Source organism: Centruroides vittatus, unplaced genomic scaffold (genome assembly GCF_030686945.1).
Source record: "Centruroides vittatus isolate TY-2023 unplaced genomic scaffold, ASM3068694v2 contig_900, whole genome shotgun sequence".
NCBI classification, from domain to species: domain Eukaryota; kingdom Metazoa; phylum Arthropoda; class Arachnida; order Scorpiones; family Buthidae; genus Centruroides; species Centruroides vittatus.
In genome coordinates, this window is record NW_027122591.1 from 1,976,622 (window position 1) to 2,001,482 (window position 24,861).

A 24,861-nucleotide genomic window follows, 5' to 3' on the forward strand; every position below is an offset into this window, starting at 1 on the left:
CTAGGAATTGATGTTCTTGTAAAGATGAAAAGATTCTTCTTGAATTATCAACAATGTTAAAAATTTTTTATTTTTTTATTCTAAATTATTTTAAAATTTTAACATGTTTTTTAAAACAAATTAAATTCCTTTCAACAAACAAAAAACTGTATTATTAAATATTAAAAATTTAAAATATGTCATATAAAGTATTATAGAATCAAGAATGATAAAGAAATAACCTTAATTTTCTTGCAATTTCTGGATGATCTTCATCATTGATAATATCTGGCAAATATGTAATTATTTCTTTTTGGACTTCTAATGGTGCAATATTCAACAGCTCCAACATTTTATCAGCTATTTCCTAAAAAATTGTATTATTGTATGATGTATCTAGTCTACAATGAATAATGTAACTGAGTAATTAGATATTAAAGTTTATTTAATACATCTGATTTATTTAAAAAATTATTATTATTAAAAATAAATCTTGGCCAATGGTATTTACATTAAAATATATATAAATAAAATTTACCAAAGATACAAAATTGGCTTCACGTTCCATGACAATTTTGGGTAGCTTTTTGTAAAGATAGATATAAATTTAAGTGATTGTCTTCAGGGTTTTATGTAACAAATGTGGAATAACTCCTGTGGCAGAGAGAACTATTGGTATGCTATGAACTTTATTCATTTTTGATAGACATTTTACTTCTTGAGTTCAGTATATTTACTTATTTTTTCTGTATAGCTATTTTGTAAATTATGTATATTTAGTATAGCAATGTCAATAATATAGATAGTTTTGTGCACTTTGTCAATGAGAATAATATTTGGTCTATTGTGATGGATAGTTTCATCTTGTATACTTGCTCTGTCAAAACAGTGTGCTGTGTTCTCAAGGATAGTTTGTGGAATATACTTAAAATATGGCATATTTTGTGGTGGCTAGTGATGAATGTCAAAGTTAAATAAAGTTGTTTTGTTTTTTTTATACATCTAGTCTCAGAAATTTTTGATTGCATCTTATATATACATATACCCAGTGGTGATATTCGAAATATTTAACAAAGGGTTCGCTAGCAGAAAATTTTTCCCTGACAATCACCGACAAACGAAATGGAAGTTTTGGCTAGAAATAAATACAATACCTTTTCTTGTGATATATCTAATAATCAGTGGCGTATTTGGAACGTAACGAGCCCTGGGCGAAGACCAGATAACAATATTATATTAGTGCTGTCGACCACTTTTTTTTTTTTTTTTTTTAGACAGAGAAATTTTTCGCCCCAAATGGCACTACTCATAGTAGACAGATGTCATCATCTCTTGTAATACGATATCCTTTTTATTTCGCTGTCCAAAGTCCAACACGTGTTTCACAGCCATCTTATATTATCTCATGCACGTGAGATTGTGGGATCTCTCTTATGACTGAATCTAGTTTCAAGAACTCTCTTGAATCGATCGCGATTAAACCTCGTTTCGGTCGAGAGAGATCGCACCAAGACATAGTCCTCGACCTTGCTCACAATCTAGATTGAAATGCTCGATGCGAACGGGGTGTAAGGCTCTGATTTAGTAGTATTACAGAGTATAATACGTATATTTTAATATATTTTTTAAAAGAAACAAAACCACTGAGAAATGTTACGTGTGTTTAACAAAGTTCGAAAAACTGAAAATTTTAACAACGGGTTCGGCCAAACCTGTGAGAACCCGCTGAATATCACCACTGCATATACCAAATAAATACCTTCTGCAAAGCAAATAAGCTTCATTCAAGGAATGTTTGTTTTATAACTTACTATTCAATTAAGGATATTTTATAGGGTGTACTTTTATAATGCTGCTTCTTGTCATTGATATTTATAGAAAGGATTCACTTCTAGTCAGGGCCCTATTAATACAGGAGTATATTCTGCCATAACCTAGCTTTCTTAGAGACCTCATTTCACAGTTTATTTTTGGTCTCTATCTCTATCTCTAGAATACCTCTGAATAAATTGGACCAAGAATTGCAAGTGCTTAAAATAGTCCTGCTTATAGTCATACTGACAAATAATAACAATAAATTTTTTGTAATCATTAAATATGCAGTTCTTAGCTAACAAGCCAAGCCAAAATTATAAAACCAATTATGTAGGAAATAAAATTATTTCCATAAAAATGATTATATAATTTAAACTTATAAGAAACCATATTAAACAAAATTTTTCAATAGAATTACTTTATTAGATTTTATTGTTGATTAACTAATAAACATACAATTAGACAAGTTTTTAAATTAGCCAAATAAATTTTTAGGGTAAAATAAAAATTAATTAATAATTACTGAAAATGGTCATACTGTTAAATACATTCTTTTGAAATTCATAGTAAAAAAAATACAAAAAGCCAAGTAACTAAATAACATCAGTTTAATACAACATTTGTTGGTTGACTTTGGCAGAGAAAATGAAATGCAGAAAAATATGATTGAAAAAACTTACATAATTTTGATTTCATTTTATTGCTTTCTTTCTTTCGAAGACACAATGTAGTGATGTAAACTTAAAAAACACTGGGCGAATTTTTCATCCTTTTTATTCGGTTGGAACGCTTTTATTACATTACGCATTTTGGGCCGATGCCCCTCTTCAGCCAGGGGCATCGGCCCAAAATGCGTAATGTAATAAAAGCGTTCCAACCGAATAAAAAGGATGAAAAATTCGCCCAGTGTTTTTTAAGTTTACGTCACTACATTGTGTCTTCGAAAGAAAGAAAATACAAAACACGGTTTCCTCAAGATAGAACTTCATTTTATTGATTATTATAAAACAAATATACTCTTTTTTTTTAACTTGGATGTGGAAAACAATTGTTAAACCAAATATCTAGCATTGTATGATAGAGCAGTAAATAATTAGACAAAAGTATAGTAAAACAAAAAGATAATGTAAAATTAATATTCTACAAAACAATCAATAACAAAATAGTATATGAAATGACACACTATCAACATTGTCATAAAAAAGTAGAATAAAGTATTTTGAATAAATGATTAAGACATGAGTAAACAGTGAAAAGAATGTGACAGAAATTGCACTTGTTCTAGATTTACTGAAAGTAAATAAATGCTAATGGATAAACTATTAGTGATCTATCTTGTTATGTCAATGTAACTTTTCCTAAAAGCTAATGTGATTACAATAAATCTAAGATTATATGATTAATACTGTGGAATTTAGTAAAATGTTAGAATGACTAATTAATTATAATTAATTAATTAATTAGGGACATAAAAATAAAACATTTTTTAAATTAATTTTTTATGCTACATACATGTACTGTACAATAAATATAAGTTTTGTGTGTATATGTGCATATATCTTCAAAAACAATATATTCAGGAAGTTTAAACTTCATTTTTAGACTTAGAAAAATTCCTTTATTCAAAACTAGTTTAAAATGAATTATTTAATTTTGTTGATTATGTAAGTAATAAAATTTAAAAGCTTAAAATATAAAATTGATTCAAAAATATATGTTAAAATTAATTTTTTTTAAAAATATGAATAGTGATAAAATAAGAAAGTAGTAATCTTTCATATGTAAAGTTATCTTAGTTACTTTGAAATGAAGATATTAAATTACATTCTATTTTTCAGAATAGAAAGCAAACATAATTTATAAATCATTACTAATCAAAGTAAAAATTTTTAGCAAATATATATTTGTTTAAATTTTACAAAATATATCTTATACCTTACTACATGTCAACGTATCAAGCCATCGAAACTGACAGAGTATCATACGAGGAAGATTTAGGTCTTCTTCTTTATTATCAAGTAATCCCATCCTAAATATATTGCAATTATATGTATAAATAATAGAATTAAGCAGAGTTAAAAAAAATCTGAACATTTATTTTATTATTATAGTAAAACTTTTCTTTCATTATTAGTTAATGTTTAATTTACTTTTATGTTTATTTTAAATTTTAATACTATTAAAATCTTAATAATTATAAAATTAAAAATTTTATCTGTATTTATTGTTATCAATTTTCTAGTGTTATATATAGTAATATTATTTTCCTTTAATATTCTAAAATAAATATTTTAATACTATAATAAATTAATACATAAACCCAGTCAAAGATAAAGTTACATTAACTAATTCTTTAACATTCATAGATTTGTCATTATCTCAATATCAAGAGATGAAATGAATTAATTTGTTAATTTTTAGCAAATGTATAGATGAATATATAAATGAACTGGTAGTTTTTACAATAACTGTATATAAAAGCTATTTACAATAGTGTTTGAACAATACAACATCTTATTACTTTATAAGCCATTTGAAAGACAAGGTCATAAATAAAACATTAAAATTCAAAATATAAAAATAAAAGAATATATGATCTATTTACCAATCACAAGTTGCCAATTCTGCCATTTTTTCTAACAGGAAGAATGCAAGTTTTTCCTATATGAAACAGATTAGATATATAATAATAATAATAATAATAATAATGATTAAAGTTAATGAAAAAATATATATAAAATAGTGTTGTATTAAATACAATAATTGTTTCGTAAAATGATTATCTCCAATTCATTTTACATAACATTTCCTTTGAACTAAATCCAAATTTTAAATATATAATTTAATATATAGAGCGTTTCAAAAAAATGTTAACATATGTTAACATATATTTAGAGAAATTGTGCATGTTACAAGTTTTCTTTTGTTTGCAGTTGATTAGAATGTCAATAAGGTTGTCTTTGGAACAAAAAAGAAAAATCATTGCATGGATAAAGGCATTCCAATCACTCACAGTGGTTTACAGGAAATATGAAGAAAATTTTAACTGGGACTCATCATTAAGATTGACCATTTATTGGATTTACTTGTTTGTAAAAAGTGGCTCAATGACTGATGAATGAAAAAGGAACAGTGATTCACTACAAACAGGCTAATTCCTTGTAAACATTGCAGTTGTAATGAAATGAATGAAATGTTATTGCACAGTCTTGTGAGACAGACAAACCAGATAACAGAGTGTAGAAAGTTGTTTTCCATGGTCAACTGTGTGGAGAATCTTAAAAAACGATTTGGGAATGCTATCATATCATTTGCAAATCATACAGATGTTAAATGGTACAGACAAAACTCCACAAGTTAATTCAAACAAATGATTACCAAATTATTGGCCTATTACATGTCTAAGTAAATTGTTAGAATTAGTTTCTCAAGTTGAGGCTTACATTTTCCTGAAAACAAAAGTTTTGGAACTCAACATCACATTTATAGTTTAGTTAGTAGCATTCACTGACAAGACAACTTTTCACTTTAAGTGGACACATGAACAAATTACAATTGTGTCATTTTGGGCACCATGAATCCTCATATCATGCATGAACACTAACAAAACAGTCTCAAAGTGAATCTCTGATGCACAGTCATTGCAGTAAGATAATAGAGCTGCAGTTTTTTGAGAATCACAATCAGGGATTGACTTTTTTGTACATGATGAATTATGCAGAAAACAACCACCAATAAAAATTTGGAATACTGGATACTTCCTGATGGATAGTGCTCCACCCCACTCTCCTAGTTGTTTCAGTTAGGTTATTCTGCTTCTTACAGAGCTTACTAGCTTAGTTTCTGTATTATTTTAGTATTAGTTTGAAGCCTTTACTTTAGTTTTAAACATTACACTTTACTCTATATGTAGCTTTTATGTAGATGCACTACTTATTGGTGTATGCTACAATTCAGGTTTTCTTTTAGACCCATGGCTTTGTTGCACACCAACATTAATCATAGAAGGGGTGGTAACCATATGTACTGTACAGTACATAGGGATCCTTCCTTATTCTTCTATCTATCTCATCACCCTCCTTTGTCCCTTCCCTTCTTCTGCTGGCTAAATACTTTGTGTAGGGCCATTGTCTATTGTTAAAAAAAAAATATCCAGAAAAATGTGTCTTGGGATCCCCGAGAAAATATAGAGTAGATTCAAAGAATGTGTTGATAGTGGTGATAAACAAACATACTCCTTGTTAATATGATACATTGTGTTATCAGTTTTGTTTCTGTGAACAGGTCACTTCCATATAGTGTTAACATTTTTTTTGATGCACCTTGTATAAATATAAATTCGATTATTACCTTGTATAACTTTTTTATTTAACAATTATATTAAATAAAAAAACAAATTATTGATATTAGAACATTAAGTACACAACAAAATGTAATATCTTTAAAATCAGTTGGTTAAAATTTGCAATGACACTGAAAATAAATTATAAAATAGATATTTTATATTTGTTTTAATTTATTGTAAAATGAATAATTGCAGATTTTTTAAGTTGTACATTTTTGTAATTTATATCATTTTAAAATATTAAAATTTCAAATATAAACCCTTCATTGTGAGAAATTAAAAAAATCTATGATTATAGAAAACAAGAATTCCACATTGAAAAAGTTTTTCATTTGAATATTTAATTCCTGTTTGCTCATTGTTAAAACAGATTAATTAAATCAAAATATAAACAGTTTTTGGCAATTTTGTTGTTGTTTGTGTAATGATAACATTAAAAAAATTAGATATTTAAATTATAAATCTAGTTTATGATGGCTGGATGACCAAGATGGTTAGGTTGTCAGCTTACCACCCTGGGGACCTTCTTATCTGTTTTAAAAGAGGAAAGTGAAAGGTTGTCAATGACCCCAATGACCCCAACCTTTGCCTAAGACCATTCAAATACCCTGCTGCCCACTTGCTTCTTTTCACCCCCTAGGTTTACTCATCACACACAATAGTGCTCACTTTGGAAACCAATGCAATAGAGCATCAATTATCTGAAATAAGTGAGGCAGGCAATTTTGGATAATTGATCAGATTCAGTAGGAAAGAATAAAATGATAAATACCTTAAATAAATTAAAATAAAAATATAAATTTTAATTCTAGTACAACAGTAAAAAAGTTTAAAAGGTTGTAGTAACATTTAATACTTATAAACAAGCAATAATAATAAAAATTGCTCAATTTATAATAAGAAACAAGCACTAGTCTTTCGTTGCAATCTACAATGTACCAATGAAACTTTGAATTCAAAGCACATAATAATAGATTAATATTAATTTTATCAGATACTATTGGTTATTTACTTATAGAACTCATATAAAAATTATTTATTAAAGTACTTTTTTTGAAAGACGTCACTTATTTTGCTGTTTTACACAGATTTCCTTTTTAATGATGATAAATTCCTGGTTTTACTTGATCGTCATGAGAATTGAAAAATCTACTTTGTGTTACATCTATAACCATGTCAACACTTTCTAATGCATCAAATGTGTCTGTGTCTATGCATAGTAAACCATTTCATGTATTAGAAGCCTGTGATGAATCGTACTTTTCAATTTGTATTATAAAAAATAAAATCTAACTAACACAAATTAGCTCAATAGTGAGCATGTGGAAAATTGCAAAAAATTGTAATTATGTAAAAACTTCATAATTTCTTGAATAAGTACTCTGAAGTAAGATATAATAAGATTTAGTTAATCAATTTTTGATAGTCAACATATACATTATAATTAATTCTATTTACATATTAACAATAGTCTGATAAATTATTATAAATTTATATTTTATTTCATTTATATACAAAATATGAACAAATACTCTAAAATTAAATCATAATTAAATTTACCTGAAGAATATCAATTCCCAACAGTAAATGTATTAAACTATCTTGAGCTGCACCTCTAGCACTGAACAATTATAATTTAATAAATTATCTTGAATTACTAATATTTTTATACCAAATAATTTTAAAATAAGTAATTAGATAAGCTTTACTGTCCTTAACATTTATTATTATTTATAGTCGTCTACGTGGACGTTATTTATTATTTATTATAAATAATAATAATTTTAAAATAAATTCATTAAGCAACTTACGTATTACAAACTTCAGTAGACAAAGTTGGCAGTAAGCTCCATTTTAGACTTTTAAAAGTAAAACATGATGATTATTATAAATAGCTATACATTTCCATAGATGTAAGTAAGTCATAATTTATTAATTAATAATGAAAACACACATCATAGTATTTTTTTGAAAAGTAATATTTAAAATTAAGTATGTAAAAAAATTTATTTAATAATAATGAATAGTAAAACAATATTAATTAGTTAATGTATTTAAAATATGGTAAGTATATAACAGATTCTTTAACAGTGAATTATCATAAATGTTCAAATTTGGTTGTTTATATTTAACATAAATATGAATGAGAAACACTTTGTGGACTACATTTTGGCTTTACCTAAAACTAATGAAAGACATAGAATTTGTCATGAAAGCAAACTCATCATCTATTAATAAATTTAATAAAATTAATTTAAATAAATTATTCAAAATTATCCTTTAAAAAAATCTATTTGAAATAAAGTTTGAGTCAAAAACTTTTTCAAACTAAGTTGATACATATCTGATTATACCATCAGCTTGCATTAAGCTACAGTATGACATAACTGGAAACATGTTCATCTAATTGGGGGTTGAGGATTACATTTATACCAAATGGATATTTTTAAACTATTAGTTTAATTAAGATCAAATTATTTAATTATCAAATTTATTTAAGCCAATAAATCTAAATCAAAATCTAAGTGTGAGACAAAATTTTGGATCATTATTTCAGTTTAATGTAAATATAGTTTGAAAAAGATCTAACAAATTTGGTTATTTAATTTGAGATAAAAATTAAATTATTTTCATTTATGAAAAATAATTTAATTTAAATTTAAAAAATAAACAAGAAATAATTTTTAAAACCTATTTATTTTCTACATAAACTTCTACAATGTCTAAAAATTTTTCAAAGATGTATTATTTATAATGTTTTTAACTGAAACCAAAAATTGAAATGATAAAATTTATTATACAAATTAAAATTTATATTTACCAAATAGCAAAAAATAATAAATAGTATTTTTGACTATTTGCAGATGCTTGAAGAAATAACTTCAATGCATTATTTTGATTTTTCAAAATTAAATTCATGCTTCAGAAAAAAATAACTCTAGTTATTAATTCAAATAACAACCTCATTTTAATAGCATATCAATAACAAGCTTTAATTTAATATATTTTTTTCACTTGGCAAAATTTATTAAATTGAATCTGTTTATGATATATTATTTGATGTCTGGATAATATTTGCCTAATATTAATAATATTTAACTCAGTTATTTAAAAAATTAAAAGTACTCAATAAAATTTATTATTATATACCAGAAACTGAAATTTAATCATAAATAAATTGAATTCTTCTCTATTTATTATTAATATAAAAAAATATTAAAAAATAGAAAATAAAATTTTGCACTAAAGTTCAGTTGTATGAAATCTTAAAACTTTATCAGAAGAATCAAATATATTAAACCACTGGTTCTCAAACTTATTTCGACCATCGCCCACTTTGAGATTTAAAAAAAAAAAAAAAAAAAAAAACAAGTGCCCCAATAGTATTACCACTCGTCCAGTTTTCACCCGAACAGTCTGAGAATTGACTCACTGTCCGGCTAAACTATTAATTTTGTCTATCTGTTCTTTCTTTCTTAATTTAGGTTACATATGTTACTCTTACACAAGTCCCTAGTCCTTAACTGTAACTGATTTAGAACCGACATGAATGCAAGTTCATTCATGCTATAATAAGTGTATTCGGCTATAATATAAGTCAACATGTTAGAAATATTCAAGTTGTGACCTTCAATAAAAAATAAAAAATATACAAAATGTCAGCATTTTATATATAATCCGTCAAATTTTTATAGATAGAATTTGTCTGCCATCGCTCCTCTAGATTTCCTTAACGCCCCCTAATTTTCTTTGATCCTTCTACAGCCCTCCTGAAAGCCTCCAACACCCACAAGGGAGCGTTATTGCCCACTTTGAGAAATGCTGTATTAAACTGCTTTATTTAATAATAACTATATAATATTTTTCATATATTTTAATTTAATGGATTTATATTAATATTTGAAGATGTTATACTGTCAAACATTGTATAATCCTAATTTACATAGGAAAATCTCAATTTCTTTGTGAAAAATAGGCTAATATTCTACAAAATAGTTTAAAGCAAAAATAAACGACAAATAATTGTCAGATAAAATTTTCAAAATTTATATTGAGCTTATGTACATTTAGATTTTCTTTTCAAATTTGTTTCATACAAGAACAGAGCCATTAACAGCAATGTCCTGATGCAAATTTCCAACTATAACACTACAGAAGCAGTTCCTTAACTATGGAGATCAATGTATCCTTTAAAAATCAAAAAGTGTTTGCTGATATAAGTATATATACATATACACTGACTGTAATTAGCAAGACATTTAAATTGATTATTAAACCGATAAAATTCAGAAAAAAACAAATAAGTCAAATTGTAAAGTTTTCATCTATTTTACAGTGTTATAACTAAATAACATTTACTGTATTTTACGGACTACAATATGCACTTTTTTCTTCGAAAAATTGCCTCCAAAATTCAGGGGCGTCTTATAGTCCATAGCGTCTTATAGGTATTTTTTTTTAAAAACATTGCTTAAAAATTAAGGTGCGTCTTATAGTCCGTAAAATACGGTAATTATTACATAATAGAATTCATTATATTATTTATTCATTAATGTGATCAAATTCATTGAAATTATTAAATTTATTGTAAACCAACCTTGTTATATTTTCAAAATAAACTTTGGCAGCATTTAAAAAATCCATGACTATCTAAATAAAAGTAAAGATGAAATAATATTAATATATATTTTTAAAATATTTTAAAAGAGTTCATTGTATTAGATTTTTCTTAAATATATCTTATCAGTTCCATAAATTCTGACAATTAAGAATGAATAATGAATATTTTAAAGTTTAAGTTTAATTACATTTTTATTTGATGAAAGAAGATAAAATTAAATTATAATGATCTATAATAAAATTTGTAGTAAATATTTAAATAACTTTAATTAATTTAGTTTGACATTACATTTTTCTTCTCATAATTAAAAAGCATTTAAAATTGTACTTTAAATTAGTAGGAAATAAAATGCATTATTTACAGCTATTTTAAATTGAAACATTTATAATTTATAAAATTGAAAGACTTTTTCTATCATTATTAGTTAACTTAGTTAAGATATAGATGTTAAGTAAAACTAAGAAGTAATAGCAAGTTGAGTTTGTTGTCTTCTATATTATATTCATTGTATTTAAATTAATAATAATGATAAATTCAACATTACTTTTCACTCAATTATTACTTTTTTTGCTTTTTTATACATGCAAATTGAATTTTTATTTTATACTTTCTGTGGAAATGTATATTATAACATGCTAAAATTTATTTTATTATGGTATATCATCAAAACATTTTTCTACTTTAAATGTATTTTAGAATTTTTGCAATTAATGCATTATAGCTAAGAAAACTGCTCAAATAAAATTTGTTATATTTTTTCCAAATACATTATGTCCAACTATGTTCCAATAGTTTTGGTTTATGAAATTGTGCAATTTGAATACTGTGTAAATGGAGGATTAGATATGTATATCTATATATATATAAAAAGAATTTTGTACATGTTTAATATTTCTAATTTGTTTAAAACTATAAAAAATTTTGAAAAAATTTGCATATTAAGCATTTTCTACCTATATACTGTATATATTTGTTCAAATTAAAAGTGATAAATACATTATTTTACATAAATATGTTATTATATGTTACATACCTGAGGATATTTGTTATGCAACTTCAAGTTTTTAGTTAAATCTCTTTGAAATAATACTTGATCCACTCCTACATAATTAACAAATATTATGTAAAAATTACTTTAGTTAGCAAAGAATATTTCCAACTTATATAATATAAAACTAACTAGCTGACCCGGCCACGCGTTGTTGTGGCTCAAAATGTATCTTTTATAAATGTGTAACACTTCCCCGTGGGGGGAATTTCAAAAAATCCCTTCTTAGTGTACAGTACATTCGGAGCCAGGATGTACATTAATTTGTACCTTTTAATAAAACTGAACTGAACTGAAACTGTACAGTACATTCTCTTGACATACCCTATTAAAACACAATCAAAAACGCGTTTAAAATAGTATAATAAAAGCAGAGTTCTTCACAGTAAGCCTTAATCCTGTCCCTCTCCCCGCTGGGGAATATCGAAAAATTCCTTTTTAGTGTATATTCTGTTGACGTACCGTATTAAAACGCAATTAAAATGCAAAAAACCACATGTAAAATAGTATAAATAGAAGCTGAGTTCTTCACAGTAAGCCTTAATCCCGTCCCTCTCCCTGCTGGGGAATATCGAAAAATTCCTTTTTAGTGTATATTCTATTGACGTACCCTATTAAAACGCAATTAAAAACCCAAAAAACCGCATCTAAAATAGTATAACAGAAGCCAAGTTCTTCACAGTAAGCCATGATCCTGTCCATCTCACCCCCCAGGGGGGATTTCGACATGTATATTATATAAAAACACGTGTGTATTTGAATGCAACGTTGTGTCAAAATTTCAAAGGAATCGGTAGGAACAAACAAACGTTATATTTTATTTATATAGATAGATAGAAAATGATCTGCTTTAGTTAATTCTCACAGAGAAGCATAATGCCTCACAGAAAAGCAAACTTAGGTCGTCGGAAGTTAGCGCCATCTGTTGGACATAAAAGCCTTAATCCATATATAAATATATTTTTGAAAGGGGGGAAATGGTGGTCTTTACATGTGCCAGAAACCTTCGCGGGAGTGTATTAAACAACTTCCCGAAGTTTCGTGGCAATCGGATAAATGGTATGGTAGTGCATGAAGGACAACACACACACACACACACACACAGACATACATTCATTTTTATATATATAGATAACAGTTCACAAATACATATATAAAGATATTTTTGGAAGGGGGGGAAATGTTGGTCTTCACATATGCCAGAAACCTTTGTGGGAGTGTATTAAACAACTTCCCAAAGTTTCATGGCAATCGGATAAATGGTGTAGTAATGCATGAAGGACAGACAGACAGACAGACAGACATATTCGTTTTTATATATATAGATAACACTTCCCCCGTGAGGGAAATTTCAAAAAATCCCTTCTTAGTGTATATTCTGTTGACGTACCCTATTAAAACGCAATCAAACACACGTCTAAAATAGTATAATAAAAGCCGAGTTCTTCACAGTAAGCCTTAATCCTGTCCCTCTCCCTCGCAAGGGAATATCGAAAAATCCCTTTTTAGTGTATATTCTGTTGACGTACCCTATTAAAACGCAATCAAACACACGTCTAAAATAGTATAATAAAAGCCGAGTTCTTCACAGTAAGCCTTAATCCTGTCCCTCTCCCTCGCAAGGGAATATCGAAAAATCCCTTTTTAGTGTATATTCTGTTGACGTACCCTATTAAAACGCAATCAAACACACGTCTAAAATAGTATAATAAAAGCCGAGTTCTTCACAGTAAGCCTTAATCCTGTCCCTCTCCCTCGCAAGGGAATATCGAAAAATCCCTTTTTAGTGTATATTCTGTTGACGTACCCTATTAAAACGCAATCAAACACACGTCTAAAATAGTATAATAAAAGCCGAGTTCTTCACAGTAAGCCTTAATCCTGTCCCTCTCCCTCGCAAGGGAATATCGAAAAATCCCTTTTTAGTGTATATTCTGTTGACGTAACCTATTAAAACGCAATTAAAAACGCAAAAACGCATGCAAAATAGTATAAATAGAAGCCGAGTTCTTCACAGTAAGCCTTAATCCTGTCCCTCTCCCCCCAGTGGGGGAATTTCGACATGTATATTATATAAAAACACGTGCGTATTCGAATGCAACGTGGTGTCAAAATTTCAAAGGAATCGGTAGGAACAAACGAACGTTATATTTTATTTATATAGATAGATAGAAAATGATCTGGTTTAGTCCGTTCTCACAGAAAAACAATGCCTCACAGAGAAGCAAACTTAGGTCGTCGGAAGTTAGCGCCATCTGTTGGACATAAAAGCCTTAATCCATATATAAATATATTTTTGAAAGGGGGAAAATGGTGGTCTTCACATATGCCAGAAACCTTTGTGGGAGTGTATTAAACAACTTCCCAAAGTTTCATGGCAATCGGATAAATGGTATGGTAATGCATGAAGGACAAACACACACACACACACACACACACACACACACACACACACACACAGACATACATTCATTTTATATAATATACTAGATAAGAAATATTTTTAAGTTACAAATTTATAGTCAAACCTGTATACTATAGATATATTCTATAAAATACAGATAAATCTGCAATGATCGGGATAAATTCTCCATTTTAGAAAAATCGGGGATCTATGCTGTACCACTGGAGAATCTCGCAACAGGAATAAATACAAAGTACATTGGGGCCACAACAAGAATGCATGCCAGCTGTCTAGCAGAATACCAAGATGATGTAGTGAAGGGAAGGCAAACCACAGAGCTTAAAAAAAAGGTGCTCGAGCAGGGTTACAACCTGCTAAGGACCCAAGTAACAATGCTCAAGTGTTGCAAAAAATTGAAAACTTGTCTTTATATGAGAGTCCCTTCTCATGGCAATGTCAGATGATTGCAACACTCCCACTCTCAACCTGCCCAATGTATGGGTCACACTGTATAAGTGGTTAAACAACGATCCTCATCTGCTGTCACATTACTAATGTGAGCCTACATCAACATATGTGCCGCTTCACATGCACAACTCCAAACACGTTTGAAAATTAGTCACTTGTTCTTAACGGCTTTACAAATATTTTAATTTGAAAATATGTGTTCTGTTCTTCTCAGAATATTTCTGTTTGTTCTTTGAAATATTTATTTGCCTGATGACGACAATTATAAATTTGTTGAAAGTACTTGCAATAAAAAGCACTTATAATGTCAAACTCAGTGAACTCTCCATCCTACTAGTCAAACCTGTTTGTAACAGAACCTGCATATCGCACAAACCTGTCCTTACCAAAAATTTTCTTTAGTCTCCTGTATATTCTGCAAAAATCAATATAAAATAGCCTATGTATAGCAGAACCTATCTAACATGGAAACAGAAATGACCATGACCCAAAATTGGAAAATTGTTTTTCTGTGCCTTGCATAAAATGCTCTAAAGCTATGCTTTTAAAAGTAAAACCTTTATAGAATATTTTAATATGTGGCTGCTGCCAGTAGGAAAGCAGAGCTAACTCATTCAATAGATAGTCAAATTTCAAATTCAATTGTCTATTGGGTGAGTTAATTCTGGTTTTAAGCCAAATGAATGCCAGATTAAATTGGGTTATATTACTGCTACTATTAATAATTAAATAGTGAGTAATTTGGTACTAGAGATAGGTGTTAGGTTCATCGCTTATTAAATTTAATAATTATAATTAAATTAATATTTATTAAATAATTTAGAAAATTCTAGAAGAGTCGACCTGCAACTGTTGCTAATCATGTAGGTATGTTGCCAATTATGCTACCCAGACCTCTGTGCAATCCCTTACTTCCAGACATATTTAATTTAGATATAACCATATTAGCTACTCACGATGCTGAATGGGGACAACCCAGCACCTATGAGCTTCAAAGAGATGGCACCTAACACATCTAGTACTAAATTTAATTATTAACAGTAACAGAAATATAGCCAATTTAATCTGACAATTGTTTGGCTTTAATATAACATTTAGGCTTATAGATGTTTATATATATTCTGCTTTCAACAATGATTAGACAAATTTTGAAATTTAAATGTGAAAACTGTTGTAAACAACACTAAATTTCTTAAATTTTCAATTTTGTCAGTTAAGAGAATTCATAAAGGAAGAGGTCATCATGGCTTTGAGGAAAACACTACAGCTTCTTTAAACAATGAAGTCAAAGTTAACAAAGCTTGTGAGAAAGAGAAATTGTGAAGCAAATTGTGGACAAATCTAAGATTGTCAAGACACAAGTATACAAGACTTTGAAGCACAAATTTGTGCCCACTTCTTACATTTTTTGATTTCTTAACAGAAAGAAAGGTGTGCCAATTTTTGACATGGTTTTGTTGAAACCACAACAAGGATAAAACTGTGCCTTAAAGGAGTGTTTTTGACAATGAACAAGCAATCCAAAGAAATGTAATGCATGACACAAAAACAAAGCATTACAATAACTTCCATTGTACTGCCATTCTGATGTATATGTTACAGTGAAAGTGAATGGTCAGTTAATGTACACCTTCACAAAAATAATCAGTGAATCTGTACTAGTGTTCAAAAGATCTCAATTTTTGGCTTCTCAAAAATTGATCACTGAATGTGAAGTTCTTCAGACAAAACTGTTACTTTAAGGACAATTACATCTGTTCAATCTTGTGGTACAGGACAAAGCTTTTTTAAATGTTCTTGCACTTTGAAATGCCAGACTATGAAGTGTAAATGAAAGAATGACACTTTATGCACTTCTAAATGTCATAACTCTTCAATTTACCTCAATAAATAATAAACTAGTAACAAGTTGCTCAACATTCCTGGCATCATTTAAAATTTTGGTGGCACAATCTGTTATCATATTTTATTAAAAAACTTATATTTTTAACTATTATAAAATAGCAGAAAGCTTAATTTTGAGGGTAGGGATGAGTTTTATAAAAAATTGTAAATGCTAATAACAAGTAAAATTGTCATAAAGTCTAACCCTACTGGAGATACATACAACCCCCATTATCTCCACACCCCCTTGACTTCTAACCATCAATGTTTGATAGTATCAGTCTCCCTAATAAACAAACCTACCTACAAAATTTCAGAAATTTTTTAAAAAGCGCAAGAGTTGTTAAGCTTGAAACAGGGTGAACAAAATCATGCCATACACGCAAACATTCATACATACAGAAATTACCCCCCAAATCTTTTTTCATTTCTTGATGTTTCAAGGTGTCCTAAGCCCAAAAATGTAAAAATCTGGGGAGGTCATTTTTTGCTGGATTTCCATACTTTCCCTGTTATAACAACTGGAAAGTAAAAATGTAAATTAAAAACTTTTTTCTTTTTATTTTAAATTTTCTTTTTACAACCTCAGCATGTAAAGGTTAACAAACAGACAACACACTAGAGAGAGTATACAATAGCTAGCAAACACAGATTTATTATTTAAAATGAATGATTTGTTTCACATTCACTGATACTTTAGTGAAAGTATCCACTAGTAATAGACCAGATTCAATGTACAATCCATTTTCACTGTGATATACAGGGTGTATCAGAATGACATTTTAAAAATTTGGGGGATTGTAGAGGATGAAATTTTGAATGTTTTGATATAAGGAACCCATAGCCGGAAATGTGATATAAAGTTTCTACAGCACTTTGCACTTTGCGGTCGGTATGATGAATGAAACAGCAGAATACAGTATTTATGACAAGTTTTATTGACAAAACAGTAGAGTACAATCAAACTGTACATCGAATCAGTGGATGCACTGCTTTAGAGTAAATGTTCAATGTGACAACCACCAACTTCGTTACATCATGTGCAATGACAAACCATGTTTTATCTGACTCTGTAAGATGCCAAGCTCCCATCTGATGGTATTAAATGCTGTAAAGATGCACTCCATAAGCTCACAAACTGGTCCTACAGGTGTTGCATACACAAGGGACTTTACATAACCCCAGAGGAAAAAGTCAAGAACAATAACATGACATCAATGGATGGAAGGATAGCTATCAAAGTGAAGGGTGGTCAAGCACTTCCTACCGCAGTAGAAACTTTATATCACATTTCCGGCTACGGGTTCCTTATATCAAAACATTCAAAATTTCATCCTCTACAATCCCCCAAATTTTTAAAATGTCATTCTGATAAACCCTGTATGTATATATATATGTACGAAGAGAGGAGACTCTGTAGAAGCCTTGTGTAAATGAAGGCTGGTAAGATGTGAATTCTGAATGAGAGATTTTCTACATCCCTAGAATTGTAGACTTCCTGTACAAGCAAAAGTCAATGGAATCATGCATGTATATGCAAGCCTTCGTGGGATAAAACCCCCACTTAATCAGCTTACTTCCATGCACACTGCACATTCCGCTAAGCCTATCACATGTTTAACAGATAGCCCAACACAGTGGTCACACATTCTAACAATATTTATTGGTAAAGAATAAAGCCGACATACAACCCTTTGCAAGATGTTTGCCTCCAAATGCGGGAACCCCAATGGTGGCAGTTCCGGTCATCATCTTGCTTGCAGATCATGTTTACAAGGAAATTATGTTTAAGGAACAGCAACCAGTGCCTTTGACATAAATAATAAATGTATTAACTTCTACTGACCAAAAATAGTTTTCACCTATAACTAGTACACTGCCTATTCTCCACAATCTGCATATAATCATGCACTTCGGTGCTTGCTATTGCTCACACCAAAGTACCATTTGGAGGCAAGCTCCCACACTCCCCTAAAACTAAATAACATCAAGTACTCCACAATCAAGTGGGCTACTCAAAGCTAGCATAATCACACAGGCTAAATAGTTAAAAATGACAGTCTTAGCAAAGCAAACAGCAGACTCCCTACAGCACCTGGAAGTAGCTGATTTCAAGGAGTTATATCTTGTGAAGTCATGTAAGGTATGGTTCTTTTGACTTTTTTACTCCTATAAGTACTGATAAGGTTCCAACCATCTCGTTCAGAGGTGGTTGGAACTTTAGGTGTAATTGTACTCAAAAGTACAATTACACCTTCAGACATACTGCATATAAATTAAATGTCTGTAATTGTGTATAGAGAATTCATAATTAACTATGCATGGAAACAACTAGATGCTGAAGAATTGTTCATAATTCATTTAATACAATCTTTAACTACTTACCCAATTCATTTTGTTCATTTCCAGTTTTCAATATAAATCCAGTCTTTTTAAGCATCTGTCCAAAAACATTATTAACTTCGTTACCTTTTTTGGTTTCTTTGGATTTCTGTTCATTCTTTCTTTCTAAATTTTATAATTATAATACAAAATTAATTAAAATTTATTATACCATATTTTTATATATGTTTAGTATCAATAGTGTCGGTCTATGGCTACCTTTGAATTTTCGTTCCGAATCATCAAACGATTCATTTAATTTTCTCTTCGATCTCGCCATTTTTATAAACAATTCTTGTCTGGACTCGTCTCCCCCTTCTCAATGTTATGATACAATTTAAAAATTCGCGCCAATTTACTACTATCTTCTGACAATTTCTTACGCCACCTGTCGGTATAATAATCTATCCAAAAAAAAAAAAAAAGGAAAAAGTATACTTTTTCTATAGAAATTCTATAAAATTTTATTTTAAATATTTAAAATAATTATATCGTAATTTTAAATGACGATTATTAAAACACTTTTATTAGCAATAACAAATATTTTTAATTGAAAAAGTGTATTTAATTTTTAATTCATTTCATTATTTAAAATCTTATTAACTGAATTTTAAAAAGTTCGTTAAAACTATATAAAAATGGGTAACAGTCAATGGTGCAATCAGGAAGGGGTAAGAAGGCGAATACTTTCTTAGAGGATTGATGGGATATGGCAAACGCAGTAGAAAGGCGATCTGCCTCAATGTAGATCTGTCCGAACTCGTGTTCAGTACAGAAAAAAAAAAAAAAAAAAAAAAATTGTAAATAACCTCAGCAGAAAAAGTTTTAAAAATTAACAAAGAACAGTCAACGTAATATCCAAAATTCATTATTATAATTCCGTGTGAGCGGTGAATACCTGCTTAGAAAGACGCTCTCGTTGAATAGCGTCTTAGCGGCAGTCGCTGTTCATCTTCACTTTCATAAGTTTAAACAAAAGTATCATAGTCATATATATTTCATATAAAGAGTATCAATCAGCCTACCGTTCTGATGACCCAGATCGATCGGGTTAGTAACTCTTCAGAAATTTTTCATGGGTGGTCTGTTTCGGATGTGTTAAGTCCGTTCTTTACCATTCAGGCCTCATTATGGGTTCGTCTAAGCTTACAATAGGGCCTGGGCATAATGGCACGAAAAATTGCCTTTTGGACGCTGATCAGCATGGTTAGTTCCCAAAGGGCGGAAGGAGTTTAAAAAAATATTATCATCCGTGTAAATATCGTTCACTACAAGGCGACAAAATACAGAACTAAATTATTTTTAAAAATTATTAGCGAGGACGAAAAATTAAAATTAGGCTTCTTGATAGAGACAACAAGCTGTTACATATTTCAATATTTTAATAACAAAACCGCCGATAATTTATTGTATTATTGATTTCTTTCAAATATTTCAGTTTTCACTTTTCTGTTCCTATTATATATAACAGAGGGAAAGAATGGAGATCGATTTAAAAAATGACCCCGCCCAGATTTCTACATTTTTGTATTCAGGGGGACCTTGAAAAGTCAAGAAATGCAAAAAATTCGGGTTTTTTCCCCCTATATGTATGGATGTTAGCGTGCGTGTGAGGGGAACGATTTTGTTCAGCTTCTTTGAAGCTTAATAATTCTTGTGCTTTTTGTCGAAGATTTCTGAAATTTTTCAGGGAGGTTTATGCATTAGGGGGATCGATGCTATTAAATGTTGGTGATTAAAGGTCGACGAAGTGGAAAGATAATGGATGTCACGTGTATCTCCAGTAGGGTCAGACTTAATGACGATTTTACTCGTGATTGGTATTTACAAGTTTTTATAACACTCATCCCTACCCACAAAATTAAGCTTTTTGTTATTTTAAAATAATTAAAAGTATAAAATTTTTTTAAAAATAAAATATCATAACAGATGGCACAACACACGCAATTTTAAATGTTGCCGGGAAAGTTAAGCAACTCGTTGCTTGATTTTTTAAAATTGTTCTATTAGACAATGTTGAGTAAGAATGGAAATAACAGAAATATCAATATTTAAAAGTTATACAAATTTTAATTTGGTCAAAGAAAATATTATATAATTCAGATATTGAAAACTGAAAGTATTTCTTAAATGATAAAACTTAATGAAAAAACGAAAGTATTTTATTTTAAATGATAAAATTATTTATGATAAATCTTTTAAATATGAAACTGTATATTTATTAAAATAATCGTATAAGTAATTTAGTTATAAAATTCAATTTATTGAGAATTATTGGTCTGAGGTGTAACGCAGATTTGTCGCGCCGAAGAATTACATATATGTAGGCTACATTGTCGAATAAAAGAAATTTTTAAAAACATTTCAATGCTAATATTAGCATATTTTTAACTTTTGTCAAATTCTTATTTATTTAACAGTCAGTGTTTAAATCTTATCATCACTAATGTTTGTTGTATTTTTTTTTTTTTTTTAAAGTAAGTTTAAAGGATACATTAAACATAATGTAATTGCCATTATTTATTTTTGACTATATAAATCACATTTTAAATATATAAAAACATATTGTGTATCAATTGATACATTTAAAACATCGATTATGATCGAGAAGATTACTTGGAACAATAACAAAAAATATCTTAATCGATCAATCCATTTCATTGAGGAGGAAAAAAGGCATTTTAAAGATAAATATATAACTAGTTTTTTTAGTTTAGTAAATGTAACTGAAATATTAAGCACTAATTAAATAGTAATAATGATTTATTAATTACTATAAAAAACATTTATGACTTTTTTATTTCGTTTATATTATTACTGTATATCCATTCGCTGAAAAACAAGTAAAATAAATAAATAAGTAAACTTCTATTTTATTGTCTATTTATTTAAGTAGATATATGGAAGAAGTAAGTGAGAAAAATAACTATATCTTATAAAACATGAAATTTTGATGAATTTTGAAAGGGTCATTTTAAAACAAGATGAAAAATTTAATATATTTTTTAGAGGATAGGCAATAGCGGATTTATTCCTATGAGGCACTAGGAGCGATTTTATTGTAAGGCCCTTTATGTAAAAGTGTCTTTTTTATATTAAAAAGACAATAAAATCCTTAAATAATAAATTGTTTTTATAATATACACTTTTTAAACGTTTACTAAATTTTAGATGCATAATATTTTTTTCTTGTGTAATTTTTGAGGCTCCTCGAGAGGATGAGGTCATAGGTGCGTGCTTATTAGATAATTCGCTACTGCAAATAGATCTTATTTATAGGGTATAATAGTAAATACAAATAGGAATAAATCATGTAAATATGAAAAATTCTATAAGAAATTGCTTAAAATATTACTTTGCTTTTATACTAATTATTTAATTTGCATTTCATAAAGGAAATAGCTTACATTAAAGTGAATTTCAAACTCTTTTGTAAACATTTTCGACGAAAGATTTGATTCTCTCACACACTTTTTGCGCATGTTTATTTTGATAAAACAAACTAAAATGAAAAAATAAATTGTAATAAATTAAAAATATCAGATATTATATTATATTATATGATAATCTTATTTTCAGTTCTAAGAACGACCACCCAGGAAGAAGAAGGGAGGAGTGTACTTGAGAGAAATGTAATCGGCATCTCTGATGGTAAAACAATACACTTCACATCGCTATTCAAATAACCATTTTCACAGATAAATTTAATTAATTAATCTTAAACTTAGATGAATTAATTTAGCCTTTGAAATTAGGATTTATTATTATAATTAACGTTAAACTTAAAATTAAAAGTGTATAGACATAATTAACTGATTTTTGTCAAATTATCTCTATCCATTTTTTAAATTTTAAAAAGGTTTTTCTAATTTTTTACTAATTTCTTGTAAGGTTAATATTGTACACTCAAAGAAACACAAATATTCAAACTACTGATCTTTTAATTTTATGAGTCATTTCGGAACTTTTTATTAGATGTATTACTATTAATACTGTAGTTATCGGATTTTAATTAGAGTTAAGTAAAACAAATTATGAGATATTTGGAAATTTTAAGCTTTAAGTACCGCTATAATATAATTAATTTAATTTGGAATTTTAAAGAAAAATAGTCAAAGTTAAATATAATTTTTATGATAAAATAGCGATCAATATCTAAAAATTATATTGGTGCTAATTAGTTTTGTTATTACTTTTTTTATACTGTATAGTTTTGCATTGACTGTATAATTAGGCAATATAATGTTACCTTGAAAAATAAAATTTTATATTAATATTTAAATTATCGTAATTTGTTTTAAGAAAATGTTTTAAATCTAGTTTATTATTGTTATTATTATTGAGTTTTCGTTCTGTATATATAAATATTAATTTAACTCGGTTTCTTTTAATAATACTATAAATTTTAAAATTTATATTTAAATTTACCAAATAAAGGCAGAACTTTTTCTTTAAATCTCAAGTTCAGGCTCCTTTTAAGGTTTAACAAGAACAGAAAGAGGAATTAAACAGATAAGTACAGAACAGAGTCTGAGAGAGGCAAGATGAAACTATTTATAAATGTAGGATCTCAACCTTATGCAAAAGCTGTAAAATATATGAATAAAATAAAATTTTTTTTTACCATTTATCAAAAGAAAATGTATATCATTTTCATATAATTTTTTTTTTTTACATAAAAATTTTAAATTTGGAATCCCCTCTTTTCAGTGCACAGGCCAAATGGCCTTGCTGGCAACCTTTTATCTGGTTCCATTAAAGAGGGATTTGAATAAAAACAAATTAATTCTTCAAATGTCTATTTAGTCTACATAATTTATATTAGATACTAGTACCATAAAAATCTATTACCAAAATATTTTAAAAAATTATTTTAAAATTAGTAATATAATAGCAGCTATTTTATTTAAAATTTAATTACAGTGAAACCTCTGAAAACGGCTACTAACAGTAACATAAAAGATGGCCGTTGTTCGGAAGTACTGTAATTATTATTGTTTAGAAGTTATCTTGTATACATTTTTATTTTAAAAAAATATCCCGAAAAAATGACCACTGTTTAGAAATGGCCATAATTAGAGGTTCGACTGTAATTACTTCTATATAAAATATTAACTTTTGTCATGAAATTAGATTAGCATTTTATTTGTAATTAATTTTAAGAAATGAAATTTAATATATATATATATATATATATATATTTATAATTAAGAAAAGATTTACATAATTTTATATAATTAATTATTTTTTACATATAACTTTAGAAATATTTTAACAGATTAATTTCTTTCATCTATTAAAATTACAATAGTATAAAATTTCTATATTTTCTCTGAAATTATAAAAAAATCGTAACATTTTAAATGATACGTTAAATAAGATATGCGAAACCTAAATAAATATGAATTCCTTTTAACACTTTCTATATTTTAATCGGGCGTTTTATATTACCATTGTCCTAATTTTACGAGCTATTTTACGGAGAACGCCTTTGACGTTAAAGTTAACAGAAAATTATCTCAATGCATTTAAAATAGGCTAATTATTATATAACATTTTATCTTTTGTCGATAAAATTCTTCTTAATTTTAATTAACTCAGAAATTTCGAACATTTTTTCGCGTCATCAATTTAATTTAGTGTCTTCTATTCGAAATTTTGTAATTACAGAAACAGTAAAAAATAACTTTACGTCTATCTCCTACGGCGATAAGTCACGAGTCGAAAAAATCTTTTATATTACGTTTATTATTAATGAATTTTCGTATAAAATCGAGGAAAATATAGGTTTATATATATATATATATATATATTATAGAAGTTAACATCCTTATATTTTAAATACGCAGAAGTAATAAAGATTATTCACTAACGAAATATAGAATTAGCAATTTAATATTTATAATTTTAATTTT

At 27.9% G+C, this 24,861-nt stretch overlaps 1 protein-coding gene across 1 annotated transcript in view; it reads right to left on the bottom strand.

Annotated features, from left to right (window-relative positions):
- LOC136984076 (Fanconi anemia group D2 protein) overlaps positions 1–19,307 on the bottom strand; it is a 45,930-nt gene extending 26,623 nt beyond the window's left edge. The window contains exons 1-9 of the mRNA XM_067281002.1: positions 19,166–19,307; positions 18,950–19,072; positions 11,794–11,861; positions 10,737–10,789; positions 7,951–7,998; positions 7,700–7,760; positions 4,400–4,455; positions 3,730–3,823; positions 222–346 (exon numbers count right to left, since the gene is read on the bottom strand). Of these exons, the coding sequence (XP_067137103.1) occupies positions 222–346; positions 3,730–3,823; positions 4,400–4,455; positions 7,700–7,760; positions 7,951–7,998; positions 10,737–10,789; positions 11,794–11,861; positions 18,950–19,072; positions 19,166–19,226 (689 nt within the window). The 5' untranslated portion in view covers positions 19,227–19,307. The remainder of the gene's footprint in view (positions 1–221; positions 347–3,729; positions 3,824–4,399; positions 4,456–7,699; positions 7,761–7,950; positions 7,999–10,736; positions 10,790–11,793; positions 11,862–18,949; positions 19,073–19,165) is intronic.
- Positions 19,308–24,861: the final 5,554 nt, after the last annotated feature.